The 21400-nt window shown below is 40.2% G+C and overlaps 1 protein-coding gene across 1 annotated transcript in view; it reads left to right on the top strand.

The window, feature by feature from the left end:
* Nucleotides 1-21024, top strand: part of LOC143101191 (Fc receptor-like protein 5) — an 89794-nt gene extending 68770 nt beyond the window's left edge. The window contains exons 8-14 of the mRNA XM_076264594.1: nucleotides 7436-7702; nucleotides 8051-8317; nucleotides 10288-10554; nucleotides 11512-11618; nucleotides 11785-11852; nucleotides 11960-12114; nucleotides 20216-21024. Coding sequence (XP_076120709.1) covers nucleotides 7436-7702; nucleotides 8051-8317; nucleotides 10288-10554; nucleotides 11512-11618; nucleotides 11785-11852; nucleotides 11960-12114; nucleotides 20216-20517 — 1433 coding nt within the window. The 3' untranslated portion in view covers nucleotides 20518-21024. The remainder of the gene's footprint in view (nucleotides 1-7435; nucleotides 7703-8050; nucleotides 8318-10287; nucleotides 10555-11511; nucleotides 11619-11784; nucleotides 11853-11959; nucleotides 12115-20215) is intronic.
* The last annotated feature ends 376 nt before the right edge of the window (nucleotides 21025-21400 follow it).

Raw genomic sequence — 21400 nt, 5'->3', positions numbered from 1 at the left:
GATGAGTAGTTATTCACCATCATTTGCAAATTGGTAATGACGGTTAAAAGTGATTAGGGGAGAGGCGAGAGACACGTATGGAGCACAGCTGAAGACGCACTGTCATGAGATATAAGCAACTCCTCTGCAGGATAAATGTTGTTTTATTCAGTCATTTGAGCAACATTAGGGTAAGTGTTGCTTTTTCCAGCCTATGTTTTCGATGGTAACCCATTGTCAGTCAATAGTGAAAGTAACTGCATATAACTGTCTTGTCGTTGACTGACTCCTTGGTGAAGTTAGTTTCACTTTGCCAATGAGTTCAAATAATAGACGAGTGCAAATGCGTGAAGGCTATGCTAGGTTTTAGTAGAGCATGGTTTAAGAATGACTATTCCATACGGTCTCGCAAGCAGCCTCCTTCAAATGCGCTGTTGAATGCCAAAATACCGATGCATTTATTTGACATATCGCGCGTTGCGCCGTTAAAGGGAATGACAGATGTCATTCTCATTGGTTTAAAATGATGTTACGCCCCAAACACACCCATATGACTGATTAAAAGACCTAGGAACACCTTGTTACGCCATGTGCTCCACTTTTGAGAACGAAACCCCTCCCAATGTGAACTGGACATCCTACTAAATTTGAATAGACTTTTGACGAGTGACGATGCACTTTAGAATGTCATGATAGGCCCAAAGTGGCAACAACAACAATCGTTAATGTTTTGTTAAATGCACATGCAGAGGAGGGGCAGCGGGCTCCTTACAAGAGAGGGCGGGGCAAGGAAAGGCTGCGTGCGTAAAAAGCGCAGCTCCATAAAAGGATTTTATCTTATCTTTAATTTAAATAGTACATCATAGAACATCAATGTGTGGCGGACGGTTTTAATTTCATGGCGCCCAGCCACAGATTAGTCAACGTATGGGAAACACTGGCGACTCTAGGGATAGCGCTACAGTTGCCAAAAATACATGAACCTGTATAGTATACCTTTAATCCTCTGCATAGGACTTAAAATATTGATTGTAGGGCTGGAATGATATGGATTTTTTCTTACCACGGTTGAAAAGCAAGAAATGACCACGATTTTGCAGTATACCACTTCTCCACCCCAAAGAGAAAAGAAAAAAAAGAAAAAAAGGTGGACTCAATAGTTTGATAGGTGTACTTAAATTCACACTGGACAACACATAATTAGTACTACCTACTGCAATGAAAAATAATGTGAAATATGTAGAGATGCACCGATATGGAATTTTAGGGCCGATAACGATAACCGATATTTATTGGTTTGTTGTGGCCGATACCGATACGATAACCGATAATATTACTCTTGAAAAAAAAATGTGAAAAATGATTTGGGGAAAGCATTTAATAAGCCTAATTTTATTGCAGTAATTTTACCTACCACCAAATGATGGACAGAACTCATAATAGTCCTCAATAGTACGGCAGTCAACAACATAACAGTAGCCTAGCCCTACAGTATTTGTGGCTCCTTTAAGTGAACCTGACGTCAGTGAATTGCGAGTGAGTGGCTAGAGAGTTTGAATCGTTTTCATTTAGGACTAAACACTCATAAACGGCTCAGCTTGGAATAAGCTACAGTATAGCGACCAAATCAGAGTTTGTGAGGGAAACTTAGGTTTAGTTTCAACTGCGGGTAACTGAATAAAGCTGCAACTCCTCAGACTGTATCTTATGTCTACTCTGTTGCGCACAACCTGCTGCAGCAGAAATGAAAGGCGTTAGCCCCGAAGGTTTTAATAACTTATTATGATGACCTGTCTGGAACTGAAGCACGAATGGTTAGCATATTTCTAGGTAATAATACAAAACCCAAGCTAAAGTAATGCAAATATAATACTAAAACACAACTTAGAACTAGGCCTACTTATGTACTCGTCCCACTAACGAGTTTGTTTATTTGTTTCCCCGACCAGCGCGGTAAAGTGCAAACACACCAGCACAAGACGGCTCTAGATAGGGCTGAGCTCCGCTCTGTTATGGTTAAATGGCGGATCATTCACGAGAGGATTTTGAGATGCACAGATTCCCAAATGAACGCATATCCACAGATTTTGTTAGAGTGGTGAAATACATTCACACCGCTAACATTATATTGAGGAAAAAGTATAGCCAACCAAGCTCAAGTAGCTCAGTGTAGCAGGACGGACCTAACGTAGGCCTAAATTAGGACTTTAAAAAATATCAGCGCAAATTATCGGCCAGAATTATGTTATCGGACCAATAATAATATTTTCATTTTTTCACTTATCGGCTAATAATATATCGGCCGCCGATATATCGTGCATCCCTAGAAATATGAAATGGTAATGGCAATAAAGAACCAAAAACACCACTGCAGTGTTTCATATAACAAGCGCATAACATGGCACAATAAAATACCTTTGTCTATCCTAACGTAATTCTCGGCCACATAACGCAAATGCAGTAGCATGGACAATAGAAGATATACATAGTCAGCTAGTCTGTCACTTTGCCAGTTTTTAGAGAGTTATTGAGCTGGCCAGTACCAGTGCACAAGTGGAGGGCGTAGAGGAAATAGGCCAAAGACTTCCAAGTCGGTACCATGTCTGAATTGTAGACTAATATATAAATAAAATATTACATGAACATGTTTACTATATTGTTACCAAAGTCTTGCGTAATCTCATGAGAACTGGTAGGGGAGATTATGTGAAAAATCGTTACGCGATGGATAGAAGCATGAAAATTTGGTAGACATGTTCCTTGGGTGATCCTAAGACATCCTAGAAGGGGTGCCCAAAAATATCTCAAACAGGAAGTGAGTTTTTAAAGAAATTGAAAAATGCAGCGCTCCCCGCCACAAAATTGGCAGCTGATTCAAACACCACCCAAACAACCTCTTAAAAGCTTGAAATTTGGTATGTTTGTACCTTGGGTGATCCTAACACATCCTAGAAGGGGTGCCCAAAAATATCTCAAACAGGAAGTGAGTTTTTAAAGAAATTTTAAAAAAAGGCCGCGCTCCCCACCACAAAATTGGCAGCTGATTCAAACACCACCCAAACAACCTCTAAAAACCTTGAAATTTGGTATGTTTGTACCTTGGGTGATCCTAACACATCCTAGAAGGGGTGCCCAAAAATATCTCAAACAGGAAGTGAGTTTTTAAAGAAATTGAAAAATGCCACGCTGCACTCCCCGCCACAAAATTGGCAGCTGATTCAAAGACCACCTAAACAACCTCTTAAAAGCTTGAAATTTGGTATGTTTGTACCTTGGGTGATCCTAAGACATCCTAGAAGGGGTGCCCAAAAATATCTCAAACAGGAAGTGAGTTTGTAAAGAAATTGAAAAATGCCGTGCTCCCCGCCACAAAATTGGTAGCTGATTCAAACACCACCCAAACAACCTCTTAAAAGCTTGAAATTTGGTATGTTTGTTCCTTGGGTGATCATAAGACATCCTAGACGGGGTGCCCAAAAATATCTCAAACAGGAAGTGAGTTTTTAAAGAAATTGAAAAATGCTGCGCTCCCTGCCACAAAATTGGCAGCTAATTCAAAGACCACCTAAACAACCTCTTAAAAGCTTCACATTTGGTATACATGTTCCTTGGGTGATCCTAAGACATCATATAAGGGGTGCCCAAGAAAATATCAAACAGGAAGTGAGTTTTTGAAGAAATTCAAAATGGCCACCTACAGGGTAGGAATTTCACGGCGGCCACGACGGCCATGGCCGTCGTAGCCCCTTGCGTTGGCCGTGAGGCCCCTTTGAAAATCAGAGGTTTACAGGCCACGGTGGCCTTGGTGCCCCCTTCTTTCAATATTCTGCTTTGCGTCCTACTAATACCGATTTTTATTTAGCCTGTGGCCTGTCAAAATAATCTTAGCATTCACAGCGCAAATTTATTTAGTCTTTTACGCAGTGGAGAAAGTGACAGCGCAAGAAAGAAATTGCGTCCAAATTCACCCATTCTCAGTTGAACTACAGTACTCGCGAAGTAGCCTATTCATCACACCGACATCACAAGTATCACATGAAAGAGCTTTTTCTCAGCTTTTAAACGATGTTAGCCGATAATTGCTGTGTTGAACGGTTCGCGAGAAAAGTAAATAATATAATTCAATTTAATCATACATTCTACTTTGGGTTTTGCGTCCCATGATCTCCCTACCCATTCATCTTGGTGGAATACTTTACGAACCCTTCTTTTAACACATGACAAACCATATATCAGAATAAACAGCAGACCTTACCGAACACAAAGGTGTAAAGCTGTCCCCTGTACAGTTAGCCGTTCCAGAGTAATCCAGTTTTGAATTTGCAGTAAAGTTCGACATACATGGATGTCTCCAAATTTGGGCTTTAAGTTTTACAATGTGTTTAAATTGTTCCACATGATTTCATAACGGGCCAAATACAAAATAAATGTTACAAATATCGCCTAGATATTGGTAAATCAGAGGACAGCTGACTAAGAGTTTGTGAAAGTAGCCTTAATGATCACAAAATGCTAAGCATGCATCTAGGCTATTTGAGTTTCTTAAAGCTGAGCTGTGCTTAAATTGTTCAATACATGATTTCATAACAGGCCAAATATAAAATAAATGTTATATATAGCCTAGATATCTGTAAATATTAGATAGTCAGATGATTTACAGTTCTATGTAATATGTCATGTTTTCATTTCATGTTTTTGTAATGTTTCATACAGTGATGTAGATCTACTGCAGTGAATAGGCTAAATACAACTTTGATCATTTTTATCTACTGTATAGTTAACTTTGGCCTTGGTGCCCTGACATGTGGCCTTTGTGCCCCCCACCAAATATGCCCAACTGAAGGCCAAGTGGCCTTGCCCCCAGAATGGTGAAATTCCAAGCCTGGCCACCTATATAATTGACAGCTGATTCAGAGGCCACCTAAACAACCTCCTAAAAGCTTGAAATTTGATATATGTCCCTTGGGTGATCCTACGTTATCCTGGAAGATTACTCCAAGAAATCTCAAACGGGAAGTTAATTTTTAAAGAAATTAAAAAAGGCTGCACTGCCTATATCCACACAATTGGCAGCTATTTCAAAGGCCACCTACACAACCTCCTAAAAGCATGAAATTAGGTATAACATATCTTATAGATGTGTCTCTGTTTTAAGCAGACAATATGGCTACACTATGGCTATATAGTATCCTTGAGACAATTGGTAGATATATATAAACACAGACACTCAAGCACCTCAGGCAGTTCTCATAAAAAACATACAATTAAGCACACATGTCCCCTGCAACTTCTTAAGACACAGTATAACACCACACTAGATTATATTAGTCCTAGTCTACATACTGCATATTTGCATCTATTCACATGCTCTGGCACATTGGCATACTGTGCAAGGCAACCCAGCATCCTGGCATCGGCACTTTCGAGAGCACAGAGGCTCACCTTTGCTGCCACATTTAAGAGGTTCTCTACATACTTTGGCTGCCTCTGGTAAAAGTGTTCATAAAGGTGTCCAAAAATCATCTAATTTGGTCCATCCATATTTTTCAGGAGAAGGCACTGACTGGGTAGCCTGCAGACCTTTGGACCAAATGCTAGCTTGGTACACTGCTCTATTTGAATGCTGTATCAGTGCAGCCAGTGTGGAAGGGATATTTTCCATTGAAAGACATATATTTGCGAAAACAAGTCCTTCCTGAGATCATTGACTTTTTCAAGATCCATTTTCTTATCGTAAAGAACACAAGTGTACTTCTCCAGAAATGCAAACATGTTTGATTCCTGGCTAAGCAGTTGAAAAGGGTTTGCTGTCAGCAATGAAGGCATCTTTTACTTCTGGAAATGGTTTTCTATGCAGCCCACCCTGATGGATAGAAGGAGTCTGCTGTTCCAGAGGTAGCCACCCCATTATCACATAGTGCAGTTGTTCAACTACTTCCATCTAAAGTTATCCGATTGTGTTCCATAGAGCCATCTCTATGTGCAACCCACCAAGCATCACAAACCTCTCTCCATAACAGTCTGGATCACTCCACTGAGCCATTTTTGTAAATGTATAGTGGTTGGTCAAATGCCATAACTGGGACCTGGCCGGAATTTAGGTGTCCCTTTTTTGTTGTCAATTGTTTTACAACATTCATACCATGTCTGACCATTGCAAAGCTGGCAGCTTTTTCATGAAAGAGAGGAAGGAGTGAGTTTATAGCAGGTGGGTCAGACAGTTCTGGCTGAAGTGAAGCATCAGTTTAATTGCATGCTCACCCCACTTTTCCACTGTTATTGCCCATGCTAAGTTCACCACCGTATTGGTTTGGTTAACTTTTGGCACTAAGATGGCATTTGTGTTTGACAAGTAACAGCTGGAATTGTAGGGTATACTTCTCTGGAAAACAGAGCATATATTTTTGCGCTTTTTGAGCTGGTGAATGTATATTTGCTCTCTAGCACCTCGGATCGGGAGGCGAGTGTGCTAGTAATTGAGCTAAAAGCCCAGGCTGATACCCTGATACAGGGGCGTTGAATCCACGTTGAATCAACCTCCGCCGCTTCAAACAAACGTGGATTCAACGCCCCTTTGCTATCTGGGTAAGGTATCATGGTATCATGAGGATTACTCAATGTACATACTGCACAGATAAATACCACCTGGCTACCGTTACTGCAGTACATATCAAAATTTCGTAGCTTCTAATGTTATTCCCGAAATAACGGTACAATACCCCCCAGGAAGCCCCACAGATTCACAAATACGCACCCCAGGTGATCATGGGGACACAATTAGCCTAGGGATGCCTTTGTTTGCCTAGATTTAGCTTGATAATTGGAACCCAGCTAGTGGTTCTACATTGGCTAATGCTAATGCTAACACTGGCATAACATTTGGTCAATGAGTTGTGTCCCTATTTAGGGCTTGATCTCTGCTCATGTGGACATTTTAGCAATAAACTGTATTTTGAAAATTATTAAGTGATTCTTCCAAAAGTTTTTAAAAATATTTATGTTATACATACATAAATAATTAACTTCTCAGATGAGGATTCATTTGGGGAGTCATGTCATTCTGACCATTTTAAGCCTGTTTTCCCCCCTTTAAAGCTATATAAAAGGCATGAAAGATTATTTTCATGGGTTATCTTGCACATATTATTTGTTAACCATCTCTATATATATCAAATGTAAAATAATAAAGTAGCAGAATAAACCATGATGCCCAACTATGTAATGTTTTATTATCCTTGGGTCGTTTTAGGCGGCCATCTTGGATTTTCCCTTAAAAAATGACCTAAATGAACCAGAAATTTTGGGCACCCCTTCTCAAATGATGAGATACATCATAAAGAGTGTCTGTACCAATTTTGGTGCTTCTATCCACCGCGTAACGATTACGCCCTTTTTTGTTGATAATCCCCCCTACTATCTCCTTTGCTCCTTGTTCTCTCCATCTACTCCTCTGCAGAGCTGCCTTTGGCTACGCTGACTGTAGAGCCCCAGAGTCCTGTGTTCACTGGAGAGACGGTCACTCTGGAGTGTGTGATAGAGTCTCTCAGTGGCTGGACATACAAGTGGTATAAGGAGTCCAACAGAACCCCAGTGTCTGAGGGAAACACCTTCACCATCAATGGAGCTACTGCATCTCACAAGGGCCAATACTGGTGTCAGGGGGAGAGGAGAGACAGACCAACATCATCACAACCAAGCAGGGAAACAACTCTTGATGTCAAAGGTGTGTGTGTGTGTGTGTCAAAGGTGTGTGTGTGTGTGTGTCAAAGGTGTGTGTGTGTGTGTGTGTGTGTGTGTGTGTCTGTGTGTGTGTGTGTGTGTGTGTGTGTGTGTGTGTTTGTCTGTGTGTGAGCGCGTGTATGTCTATGAAAAGTTAACATGTCCTGGTGTTCATCCGTTGTTGTCATGTTGGTGTGTCATTTGTCCATGGTGAAACAAGGATTCCATCAAGTAAATGACATTGACAACACCTTAAAGGTAAACTATGGAAGATTTTAAGGTCTGTTCTCTCCATCTACAGTTCATATTCATTCTCCTTTGCTCCTTGTTCTCTCCATCTACTCCTCTGCAGAGCTGCCTTTGGCTACGCTGACTGTAGAGCCCCAGAGTCCTGTGTTCACTGGAGAGACGGTCACTCTGAAGTGTGTGATCACGTCTCTCAGTGGCTGGACATACAAGTGGTATAAGGAGTCCAACAGAACCCCAGTGTCTGAGGGAAACACCTTCACCATCAATGGAGCTACTGCATCTCACAAGGGCCAATACTGGTGTCAGGGGGAGAGGAGAGACAGACCAACATCATCACAACCAAGCAGAGTATTAACTCTTATTATCAAAGGTTTGTGTGTGTGTGTGTGTGTGTGTGCGCGCACGAGCATGTGTGTGTGTGTGTGTGCGCACGAGCACGTGTGCGTATGTCTATGAGAAGTTAACACCACATGGTGTTCATCATATGATGAACACCTGGAAGTGGTGAGTTCTTGTTCTTGTTTCAAATATGCTGAAGTATTACATTTGTGTTACACCAGTGATCAGAGTTAAATTTCAGATCTGTGAAAGTGTTGGTTAAACTCTAACTAGTGTCATCATTTTCAATTCACTTTTGATAGTGATGGAAATGTGTATTCCTAGAATGCCACAGCCCCAGTTCACATATTCTTAGAGAGATTACATATCAAACCTTACTGAAATTTAATCGTAAGATAAAATACATAACTAAGTGACAGTGACACTAAAGGTTACTGTTGTTATGTTTTCGTGTCATTTTTTCTTGGTGCCACAAATTATCAAGTAAATGACATCCACAATACCTTAAAGGTACACTATGGAAGATGTTCACCTTAATATAACCTTTACAAAGCCAATTTGATGGTAAACAAACTTGTAGTAGGGGAATCGTTCACCTAGCATAGCCATACAGCATAGACGTAGTGAGTCGCTAACAAAGGAATGAGCCATGCAACTTCAAGAATGGCGGCTCGAATCATCAAAACATTACTTTGTCAGTAGATATTGCTCTTTGGGGATAGTTTTTGCCTGTTGTTAATCCTTCACCTCAAAAACAAAAGCATTTTCATTGTGTACAGGGGGAACAAGTCACTAAAATATATATTGTGACTCTAGGGATAGCTCTACAGTTGCCAAAAATACATGAACTTGTATAGTATACCTTTAATCCTCTGCATAGGACTTAAAGTATTGATTGTAGGGCTGGAATGAACGAAGATTTTGTGGTATACCACTTCTCCACCCCAAAGAGAAAAGAAAAAAAAAGAAAAAAAGGTGGACTCAATAGTTTGATAGGTGTACTTAAATTCACACTGGACAACACAGAATTAGTACTACCACCTGCAATGAAAAATAATGTGAAATATGAAATGGTAATGGCAATAAAGAACCAAAAACACCACTGCAGTGTTTCATATAACAAGCGCATAACATGGCACAATAAAATACCTTTGTCTATCCTAACGTAATTCTCGGCCACATAACGCAAATGCAGTAGGAAGAATAATAGAAGATACACAGACAGCTAGTCTGTCACTTTGCCTGTTTTTAGAGAGTTATTGAGCTGGCCAGTACCAGTGCACAAGTGGAGGGCGTAGAGCTAACAGGCCAAAGACTTCCATGTTGGTACCATGTCTGAATTGTAGACTTATATATCGTAACACCCCCAATTATCACCACTTTTGTTCGGAAATTCTAAAACAACAATGTTTTTTAACACTTCAAAATAACATTTGCTAAATTAACCTTACATTTTTCAGTAGCCATAGGTGTGTAGATTTGAACAAAATCTGGTTTGGTTCTTAACGGGAGCATCTACTGCCTGAAATATCCAATTTTGTTTACTACGCTCAGAGATATAGTGCTGGCCTGATGGGTCGCCTATTTACGCCGTTTCAACGGCACATGAACGGTTAGACCGAGAATTCTCGTCATGGAATTAAAATTCCACTGGAGCTCCACGGATGTGTACACGCAGCCTTACAACACTGTTTACAGCTCTTCGAGTCACGGTAAAATGTAATTTTTGGTACATAGCTAATTTAGATACACCTATGGTGTGGGTGCTTGCGTTTCTTTAGGAATCCGCTGTCTCGGTTTGTATAGAAATGGATATTAAGTGACACATACACGCAAAACGGCGGAAATACGGGACCAACGGTAATAGGGGGAGTTCCGATATAAATAAAATATTACATGGACATGTTTACTATATTGTTACCAAGGTCTTGTGTAATCTAATGAGAACAGTTCATATTCATTCTCCTTTGCTCCTTGTTCTCTCCATCTACTTCTCTGCAGCGCTGCCTTTGGCTACACTAACTGTAAAGCCCCAGAGTTCTGTGTTCATTGGAGAGACGGTCACTCTGAAGTGTGTGATCACGTCTCTCAGTGGCTGGACATACAAGTTGTATAAGGGGTCCAGCAGCGTCCCAGTGTCTGAGGGAAACACCTTCACCATCAATGGAGCTGCTGAGTCTCATAAGGGCCAGTACTGGTGTCAGGGGGAGAGGAGAGACACACCCTCATCATCACAACCAAGCAGGATATTAACTCTTGATGTCAAAGGTAAATGTGTGTGTGTGTGTGTATGTGTGTGAGCGCGTGTGCGTACAGTGCCTATAAAAAGTATTCATCCCCATGCTAAAGTTGACTAAAAAGAGGAATAAAGACAATCATCTTTTGGAATTGGATCTCATTTTAAAAAATGAGGAAAAATCCATCCTTTAAGGACACCATTTTTCTTTGTGAATGAATAATGTAAAATACAGGGTGCAAGTATTCATACCCCTATGTTAAATTCCCATAGAAGCAGGCAGATTTTTATTTTTAAAGGCCAGTTATTTAATGGATCCAGGGTACTATACATTCTGATAAAGTTCCCTTGGCCTTTGGAATTAAAATAACCCCACATCATCACATACCCTTCAACATACCTAGAGATTGGGATGGTTTTATTTCAATTAGCCTAATATCTGGTTTGATTTGCATTGAGAGATGATCTTATGGAAAATACCCCATGCGAATCGTGAGATATGGTATGGAGATTTGTTGTAGATTACTGGCTGGAAAGGGCATTGTGCACTTGGCTTCAGCATCAGTCAGCCTTTTCCAGATGCCATTCTGGAAGCATTTCCTTTGATGGATCTGAACCTCTTCCCTTAAGGGAGTAACTGGATGATGGGCAGGGTGGGAGGGGTCTGTGATGATGCAGGCAGCGGGAGGTGAAGATGGATTGGATGTCGGGCCGCTCAATCCTGATGATCAGCCGTTGTAATGAGCCTCTGGATGGCTGCCTGCTCTGTCTTTGTGCAGCCTTTGTGCCTTTGTGCAGCTGGAAAACCAGACAGTCAAACAGCATGTCAGCACACGTTCTATAGCACAGCGGTAGAAGTTAAAAAGTTGTGGATTTAATACCTGGCTTCCACTGTTGTGCCCATGTCATCACTTCATTTGCTGTATACAAACCATTTTGATTACTAAATGGATGATGTAAAAGCATATAACCCTCCCTCATCCCAACAGCACATAAGATTAATATGGAATTCAGCCTGCAAAAGCCGTTTACTCCAGAGCTGCGAGATACCGCCTCATCACAGTTTAAGAGCTTGGCTGCAGAAGTTTCAACAATGGTAAGAATGTTGTTGTTTTTCTTCAGTTTCTAAATATTTTGCACATCTTCTTTGCTGGAAACTTGTGTTGTTCAAATTTTCATGAACATGAACCTGCATTAGCATTATAAGCATGTTTGGCAGAATAATAGAAAAAATATTGATTCTTAATGTCTTGATTTTTCAGTTAAACAAAATTTACTCTGATGAAAAGTATGGATCCCAATTCCTTGGCACACAAATCAATAGTTTCAGGTTGGTAGATGTGCATTTCATCACACTAGTGTTGTAGAGTGTTGTAGAGTGATTGCAAATGTGTTATATATTCCCTCTTAATTTCCCTCTTTCTGTTAAATGCTTAGACCAGGATCAGTTGTTGTGGATTTTGTCCTGCTATTCAAAAACACTGTTCTGGACTCTGCAAATGTGATTTCCATTGTGGAAAAAGCTGTTGCTGAAAATCATCCAGATGTTCCCATGCTTCCCATCGAGCTCAAGTCTATAAAGGTTCTTAAAGGTAAGCAGTATTGAACATGTGCAAATGTATAATGACATACAGAGTCATTTATTAACCACCAACACTGCACATTTTCTGGTGTTATATCGACTCTATGAGGGTCAATTTTAACACTATACATGTGTTTATTTTGTCTCAATCTTGTCAGTGTTAATTCCACACTCCATAAAATGTAAGAAATGCAACTCAGATGCAGTGCTGAAAGACCTCTACATAGAGATAAAATTAACATCAGGAAGTGCTCACTTTTTGTTACACTAGTGTACATTGTTAAATTTCAGATATTCTAGAGTGATACATTTGTGTCACACTTGTGAACAGAGTTGAATTTCAAATCTGTGAAAGTGTTAGTTTAACTCTTACTAGTGTCATACTATTCACTTATGATAGTGATGGAAAAGTGTGTTCCCAGAATGCCACAGCCCCAGTCCACATATTCTCAGAGAGATCACATATCAAACCTTACTGAAATTTAATCATAAGATAAAATACATAACTAAGTGACAGTGACACTGAAGGCTATATACCGTTGTTATCATGTTGTCATTCAATTGTTCCTTGGTGCCACAAACTATCAATTAAATGACCATCTACAACACTTTAATCCTGTGCATAAGATTTAAGTATAGTCTTTAAGATTTAAGGGTCATTCCGTGTGAAATCATCACACATAAGTAAGCTATGCAACTGAAATTGCATGTGTTTTGGATCAATATCAAGGGTGATTTGGGCTAATGAAGTTTTATCAATTAGGTGTGGGGGGGGGGGGGGGTTGACTATGACTCTGGAAACACATGGCTATGTAAACACAACAGCACATGGTATAAATAAATAAAGTCAAAAGCTACTATGAAAAATAAAACAGTCACCCAGCCATGAAAACCATAACCAATCATATCTCGGCAACAAAACAAAAACCAAAGACCCAACTTTCTGGCCATGATGAGAATAGTAAAAGCTAACTTTTGTAAAAACTCGACCCATTTTAAAATATAGGTTTTTTGGTTGCTCAAGTTTGAATATTATAATCCCGCATAATTACAGTTAATTTGCAGTAAACATAGCTTTTACCTAAAACATAGTGCTGGAAAGCCATTTATCTGTGACTGAAATTGAGGGAGATACATTAAGTCCAAGCTATAGTCCCCCCCTCCAATGTATTCAAACTTCATTAGGCCAAATCTCCCTTAATATTGATCCAAAACACATGCAATGTTTGTTGCTTGCTTACTTACTTATCTAGCCGAGTCGTTATAAACAGACTTCACACACTCCATTCGAATAAAAAACACAAATTAATTGTAACTTACATTGGGTGTGGTAGGAAAATGTCTGTTTCGTCCAGCAGACACCAAGAGCGTAAACTTTCTTCAAGAGAATGCTTGAAAGTAGTGTGGTTGAAAGCGATGATGGCGTAAAGTGGTCTGTAGGAGTCAATGACGCTAGGAGAAAGCTACTGCGCATGCACACAAGTTAATTACAGGATGTGTAGTTTTAGGGAGCGCCAGATTGTATGCATTAGAAGCGGAGACAGTTGGATTTAGAGGTGACACCTGTGCCAGTGTTCTGATTAGCCCGGGAACTACTCTGGGACAGAGCCATATAAAGTTAGAGTTGCGACAATGGGTGTTCAAAATTCCGTTGGTCACGTGGTTTGTGTAAACCTCAACTAGTTCCCGGAAGTGATTGACAATGGATTAGAATGCATTAAATAGGCTACTGTTCAATAGACAGAGCCACGATTTTGGGTAATTGACAGTCAATAAATGCATTGATATACAATATGTATAACACAGTGTAATTATTGCGTAGACTATGTAGTTATCCTACCATTACAACAATATTAAATTAAATTCCAGACCTTATATCTTAGCCTGCTATATAAGGCAGCGTTTCTCAAACTGTGGGTCGCGACCCACTACTGGGTCGCGGAGACATGCCAGGTGGGGCGCGAACTGACGTGAAAAACAGGAGTTATTTTTTTATCTGTAGCCTGGGCCCAGGTAGCACCCGATGCGCAATGGACGCACTGTGTTATTCATAGGGAAGCTCTCGTGTCAAGGCAGCTTAGTTAGTCCCGACCTAATGAGATTTTGAACGTTGTTGTGAGAGTGGGGAATTTCATCAAAACCCGGCCTTTAAAAGCGCGTCTATTCTCCGCACTTTGCGAAGAGATGGTAGCTGACCAAAAGGCTGTAGGCTACTGTCTTACAGCGAGGCAAGGTGGCTTTCCCGAGGTAAAGTGCTGTCGCGCGTGTTTGAGCTCCGAGTCGCCTCGCATGTTTGAATCTGCAAGCACGTTCACTAATGAACATTTCTTGACGAAGCTGGCCTATCTTAGCGATATATTTCAGTTAAATGTCCAGTTACAAGGCAAATACAAGCACCTACCTCACCTAGCAAATAAGATTACTGCATTTACCAAAAAAACTTGAGTAGCCTATGTGACAGGCGCCTCGATCGCGACAGTATTATGCCATTGAGATTTCTGAGCGAAATCGCTGAAACGTCTGATTGGGAGGCACTCTCGTGATCCCATGTATTAAACAGTAGGCCTACATCACATCCCTGCAAAGTTTATTTCAAAAATATTTCCCAACCAGCAGTGCTCAGTATGATTGGATTATGGATCAATTTAATGCAGCATGTTGGTATTTCATTGAATATATTGTACAATGCTGTAAAATGGCCTATGCTTCCTATGTGTTGCTGGAAAACAGAAATATGTGTGTTATGTATTTATGTATTATTATATTTGCAGCACAAGCTGATTTTAACTCTGTTGAAGAGGATATATTTAGAACTTGTCATTATTTCAATACATTTGACAATTTTAAGCTTGACCTACCACTTTCTTAGAGCGATGAGGGACAGGTGGGCCTCGAGAATGCCCCCTTGATCAAAGTGGGGAATGAATTAAAAAGTTTGAGAACCACTGATATAAGGTGACCTTTTTTCCCGCCCTTTTACGTGTCACTTAATATTAATTTCTGTACAAAATCAAGACGGGAGATTCTTTAGAAAACGCAATTGCACCCACCCCATAAGTGTACCTAAATTATCGCTATATAAAATAAATGACCTCGTACAGTGACTCGAAAAGTGAACAGTGTTTTTGAGACTGCGTATAGCCTACAAAAGCGCATGGAGCTCCTGTGAAGCTCGTTGCAACGAGAAACTGTAACACAGCTAGTCTAACGGTACGGATCCACTTGTACTTCACTTCTTTTTGTCGTGTCGCATTCCACTCTAGTCCTATGGGTGACGTCAAGCGACTTTAACGCGCCCGCAAAGCATCCCGGGAAGGCAGCGCTGCATTTGAAATAATGTAGCGCGACAAAAAAGCTGGCCGATGCCCAGCTTTATGCAAATGAATCCGTTGAACGCGAGGCGACTCTCCAATGAAAGGACGAGTTTGTAGGTCCTTTGTTCTACCACAACTGTGCCTGTGAAACTCCGCTTACAAGACAAATAATGTTTTAACGATCTCTTCCACGACCACCTAGTAGTCCATAAAACAAACGAAACTAGGATTTGGATGAATATATTGACTGTTGGTGTTTCTGGTGAGGATTTGAGATTGCTTTGAGTAGTTTAAATAAAACAAGATTTCGAAATGGCTTGCATAGTTTGTTTAGGCTATTAATGTGTTGTATACTGTTAAGTACATGCCTAAAATTGTGGTCCATTTGTGGAAAAACACTTAAGATACGTTAAAACGAACTGAGTATGAGCTGGTAACTGACATTTTAAACAAAACGCCCACACACGACTGAACGTGGGGAGGCAGCGCGACATCTATGCGACACGACAAAAAGAAGTGAAGTACAAGTGGATCCGTACCGTTACGGTTAAGTGTTTTTCCACAAATGGACCACAATTTTAGGCATGTACTTAACAGTATACAACACATTAATAGCCTAAACAAACTATGCAAGCCATTTCGAAATCTTGTTTTATTTAAACTACTCAAAGCAATCTCAAATCCTCACCAGAAACACCAACAGTCAATATATTCATCCAAATCCTAGTTTCGTTTGTTTTATGGACTACTAGGTGGTCGTGGAAGAGATCGTTAAAACATTATTTGTCTTGTAAGCGGAACCAAAGTTTCACAGGCACAGTTGTGGTAGAACAAAGGACCTACAAACTCGTCCTTTCATTGGAGAGTCGCCTCGTGTTCAACGGATTCATTTGCATAAAGCTGGGCATCGGCCAGCTTTTTTGCCGCGCTACATTATTTCAAATGCAGCGCTGCCTTCCCGGGATGCTTTGCGGGCGCGTTAAAGTCGCTTGACGTCACCCATAGGACTAGAGTGGAATGCGACACGACAAAAAGAAGTGAAGTACAAGTGGATCCGTACCGTAACACTTGTTTGAGTTTTCTACCCCGCGTTTCCTCTGGTAGTCACTGATCTGAGCTACCTAGCCAAGCCTAGCCTATCGTCGCGGGAGAATAAAAAAAGTTTAAACGTTTTTTAACATCTCCAGTGTAATGGTGGGCATTCTAAGTTAACCGTAGCATAGGCCTACCTATTAAGTAACCCCATGGTAATGCGAGTGGTCATAATAAAATATAAAACGTGACATGTAAGTCCTTCGATAAATAACCAGGCTATGAACTCATAAACATGAACAGCATTTTGTCATCGTTTGTCATTCACCGTGCTGTGAACAGCATTAAGATGCTAGGCTAAACAGCTTGAGATTCAGACAGGTGAGCACCTGGGAATGGTGTGCATCGTGTCAGAAAATAGCAATTTGATCAGTGATCATGCATCATCAACGCAAGCTTGTTTGAAACTTTCTGGGGATGGGGATTTTACACGATCCTTCATGACTGGGCTAGCCATCACTGGGCTAGTGTGCCCTGCTGTGTTAATATGACTGTGCTGATGCTAACAGCTGCAGCTCCCTCAAATCTAGGTTCTCTCATGCATATTAGGCCAGCTTTTGCCAATGAAAATTAATGCAAAATAAAAAAAAAAACAGTCCTGCTCCTAACTGAAGAAACGTTTACGTTACCAACAATGTTAACAACAAACCCAGTTTCACTGTTGCAAGTACTTAAAGTTGGCTGTAAATATGCTTAGCCATATTCAATTTTAACAAACCAGCTTTGTGATAACAAAATCTTACCTTTTATGTGTTTAGTCCACTGAAAGTTATCCACATATCAAACGATTAAATCCACAGTTATGGAGGAATTGTTTTGGGGAAGCAGTTGCACTTTATCCCACTTTTGCTGCCCTTTTTAAAATTAAACCATTTAAATCCATAGTCTAGATGAGCATTGTGCATAACGTTACAGCTATGTTGACATGATGGTAAAGCTAAATGCCCAAGACACGTCACGTCATAAAAGTTGTAGGCTACAAACGCAAAAACTTAATGACAGCTCGTTCGTGGTGTTGCCTATGCTGCCTAATTGAAATGGTATAGGCAAGGTTTATCTTATATTAGGTTATTGTCTGTGGCACATTTATTGGGCTTTAGCCTCTTTTTATTTATTTGATAAGGAACTGATAAAAACGGAGCAGCAGAAAAGCTGTCATAGTATACATAAATAGTTTATTATTATAATTAGGTTATTAATACTATTACTTTACTACTATTACTGTTGTTACTGTTATCATTATTATTATTATTATTATTCGGATGAGCCAATAATGTTAATCTGAGTCTGAAATGTTGGCTACAAACAGTCTGTAACTGCACTGCTGCTATTATAAATTGTTAACTTTCGGGAACTATTTGAGGCTTCCATTAGCCGCCATTGTTGAAAAAAAATGGAACATTTGCGTCAATGGAGTTGTCGCAACTCTACCTTTATATGGCTCTGCTCTGGGAGCCTAACAAGCGCAGCTGGCTTTAGGCCATTATGACATCACAGCCTCCATTCAAGTCTATGGGGGAAAATGAGCTTTTTAAAGGAACACGCCACCCAAAATCAGTAGTGATATATGTTCTTACCGTAACTTTCACGAGTTGAGTCGTACCTCTCCCGCGTCGGTAGGTGCACTCAAACGCTCTGTCGCGCGGCGCGAATGTGTTAGCATGTTGCTATGCTAGCGGGCTCTGCCGTGGCCGTAGAGAGAGGCACATAGCAGTATTCAAACACCTCCACGTTTTACCTTCTTAAATACAGTTGCACGAGTAGTTGATGAAAAATGTTAGGGCACACAACATGAAACATGACGATTTTCCAAGCGAATAAACATGAGAACTACAATGTGTGGCGCAATAGCACTTGGGAGTACTTCGACCTAGCATGGTAATATTATTAACACCTAATTGTAGATCCTATCCACCACAGAGTTTAGAATGCATGCTGGATCGACCCTCAGCCTCTCCCTCCCCTCTGAGCGAGAGAGGCACACACACTAGAGATGCGCTGATGGGCTATTATTTCAACCATAACTGCATAGCAAAACTTATGCAACAAATGCAACAAATGACAGTCGAAAGATACAATTACAGTGCTGCTATCAATTTGCTTGGTATAACCGCATTTATAGTTTTCTACAAATGCAATCAATCAAATTGGCCTCCATCACTCAACCAACGCTAATGGTAACATTGCCTAGGTCCTTATTGATATTATAAGATTAACGTACAGTAAAAACCAAGCATGTCCGATAAACATCCTCAGATTTATTTCGGCTTCAAGAAAAAAATGGGAATTACATTTCATGTGAACATCATCCTATCCTTATTAGACGTTCTCTGCGGTAAACTATAGTCCTTGTAGGAAGCGTCCATTATTATTCCAACCCACGTTTAACTTCCAACAAAATTACGTCTCACTGCAACGATGCGCCATCTAGTGGACAAACGACTACTTATCGCCAATACTGGAAATGCAGCCATGATGATGATGATGAATATTTATTTTGGCTTTCTTTTAATCCTACTGAATTTGTAATTATGTATCGGCCGTTCTAATACCGATAGTATGTGGGTGCCTGTGTGTGTGTGCATGTGTATATGTGTGCACCGCCATCTACAGGCCAATGAGTGTACAGTCACTAAATGTACACATAATCTATTTTTTTAAAGACCCCCCCATGGATGAAATTCTACGAAACTTGGCATACCCCCAGAGAATGCCAGGTCAATCATACACATAAAATTTGGTGCAGTTCTGAACATCTTAACTGAAGATAGGGGCGATTAAAGCAGAATAATATTGCATTTTCATTTTTTACCGGGGGGGTGCAAATCACAAATGAGTGATTATGGGCCAGATTGATGTGGGCCCTTGAGACCAACATACCATAAAAGATTCTTCATCCTCGGTGCCACGGTTCAGGTAGTTATTTAGGAAAAACTGCTTTTTTTGCGGTTCGGGGGGCCCAGCACGGGGGGGGAGTGGACCCCGGGGACGAAACGAAATTTTTCCGTAAAAGTCTAGTGGGGCTACATACCCACCAAATTTCATGTGCCCCGGTGGTTCGGTGTCCCGGGTATCGTTGACCAAAAATTCAGGAAGTAGATGACGGGGAAAAAAAAAAAAAAAAACTTTGACAATCCCTATATGACCGCTTCGCTAGCTTCGCTAGCGGCGGTCATAATAATAACTGTCTTGTCCAACTCCAGACCTACACAACAAATATTTCAACATGTCTGTACATTAAGCGGTTAGAGTCGCATTCATTCTTGAAAAGGTAAAAAGAAAAGGTTATAATAATAAGAAGCCAGGAGATTTCAAAATAGTGGATTCCATCCACTATAATGACCCTATATTAGATTATTATACACGGCCCTTCAATGTACTTACTCACTGAACCAGAATCATGACTTTATAACTCCCAAATCAAAATTCAACAAATTAATCAAAGGCAGTGGAAAAAGGACAGTTTTTAATGTATTTTTTAAACAAGCTGGGGCCAACTTGATCTCCATTGGGAGATGGTCCCAGCAGTGGGCACCATAATGGCTAAATTTAGTTTTGACTCTGGGCACTACGAGCTGACCAATGTGTGTATGTGAGTGTATGATGCCTGACATCCAGAGATTAGTACCAACCAGAATAAGATCTAGACTCTCAAATATTTAGTTAATGTGTGTGTGTGTGTGTGTGTGTGTGTGTGTTCAACAGAGGGACTGGAATCTGAAAACATCACTGTGAAAGAGGGAGAAGATGCCAAAATGTTATGTTCCCATATACTGGCACGTAGCAACCCGAAGTACTTCTGCAGAGATCCATGTACAGATAAGGATGTCCTCATCACATCTGCTGGCAAGCATAACTCTCAAAGACTCTTCCTGGTTGATTATGGGACTGGGGAGTTCACTGTCACTATGTCGCAAGTGAAGTCTACAGACGCCGGAATATACTACTGTGGAGTTGACCGCCTCTTCATAGACACATACAAAAAAATTACTTTAAACGTAACGTAACGCACCTTTGAAGTTGAGTGAGCAGTTTGAGGTGCACACACTAGATAATTATTGTATTGCCTAGATCAGTGCTTCTCAAACTGGGGGTCGGGATAGAGATGTAAACCAGTCACAGACTTTTCAAAGAAAGATGGACTCTGCATTTGGTTTATGGCGCTAACATTGTCACAGTGTTTTTCCTGACTATTCACGTTTACAGTTTATATGTGACAGAGAAAATAAATCTTCAAAAAAAGCATCAGTATGAAGCTTGGACGTTTATTAAACCAATGCAGCTACAAGCCATGTGATAACAATAGAGAGTTCAGATATGCTGCCTACTGGCATTTCATTTTCTGGCAGCATAAGTCTCTAGGGCAGGGTAATCGAAGATTTGCTGTGTGTGTAGGATAAGGGATAAATGCAACTCAGGGACAGTACACCGGGTTCATCCCTGTAATTTAAATCACCTTCCTATAATGTTAGTTGTTATAATATGTTATAATAGTTTTGTATTAGTGTTCTTGTACTGCCTGTTCCTTTTTAAGTTGTATTTCATTTTTTTCCATCTTTCATATATTTTCATTTTATTGTATTTCTTATACATTACTTCCACAAACGTATAATAAAAAAGGAGCTACCATTTTGAAACACCAAATGACAGTAACATGGTCAATAATGTTATTTGCAATATATATTTATTTACAGAAATTAATAAATTATGGTATATGAACCCTTCCTTTTTCATGGTGCCTTTGAAGCAACATGGACCAGCAATAGGAATCATTCTAAATTTGCTGTCTCCTGGAAAGCTGATCCTGTGAAAGACATGCAGTGTCATTAGACATACACCATTTTATAGTTCAACATATTGTTATTAATCTGTATAGTGCTATTTGGCCTA

Source organism: Alosa pseudoharengus, unplaced genomic scaffold (assembly GCF_046254945.1).
Source record: "Alosa pseudoharengus isolate Yale_2024_CS ecotype anadromous, Long Island Sound unplaced genomic scaffold, YU_APseudo_1.1 YU_APseudo_1.1_scf_30, whole genome shotgun sequence".
Classification (NCBI taxonomy): Eukaryota; Metazoa; Chordata; class Actinopteri; order Clupeiformes; family Clupeidae; genus Alosa; species Alosa pseudoharengus.
Note: the sequence above shows the minus strand (reverse complement) of the source record. Positions and strands in the feature narration are given on the sequence as shown.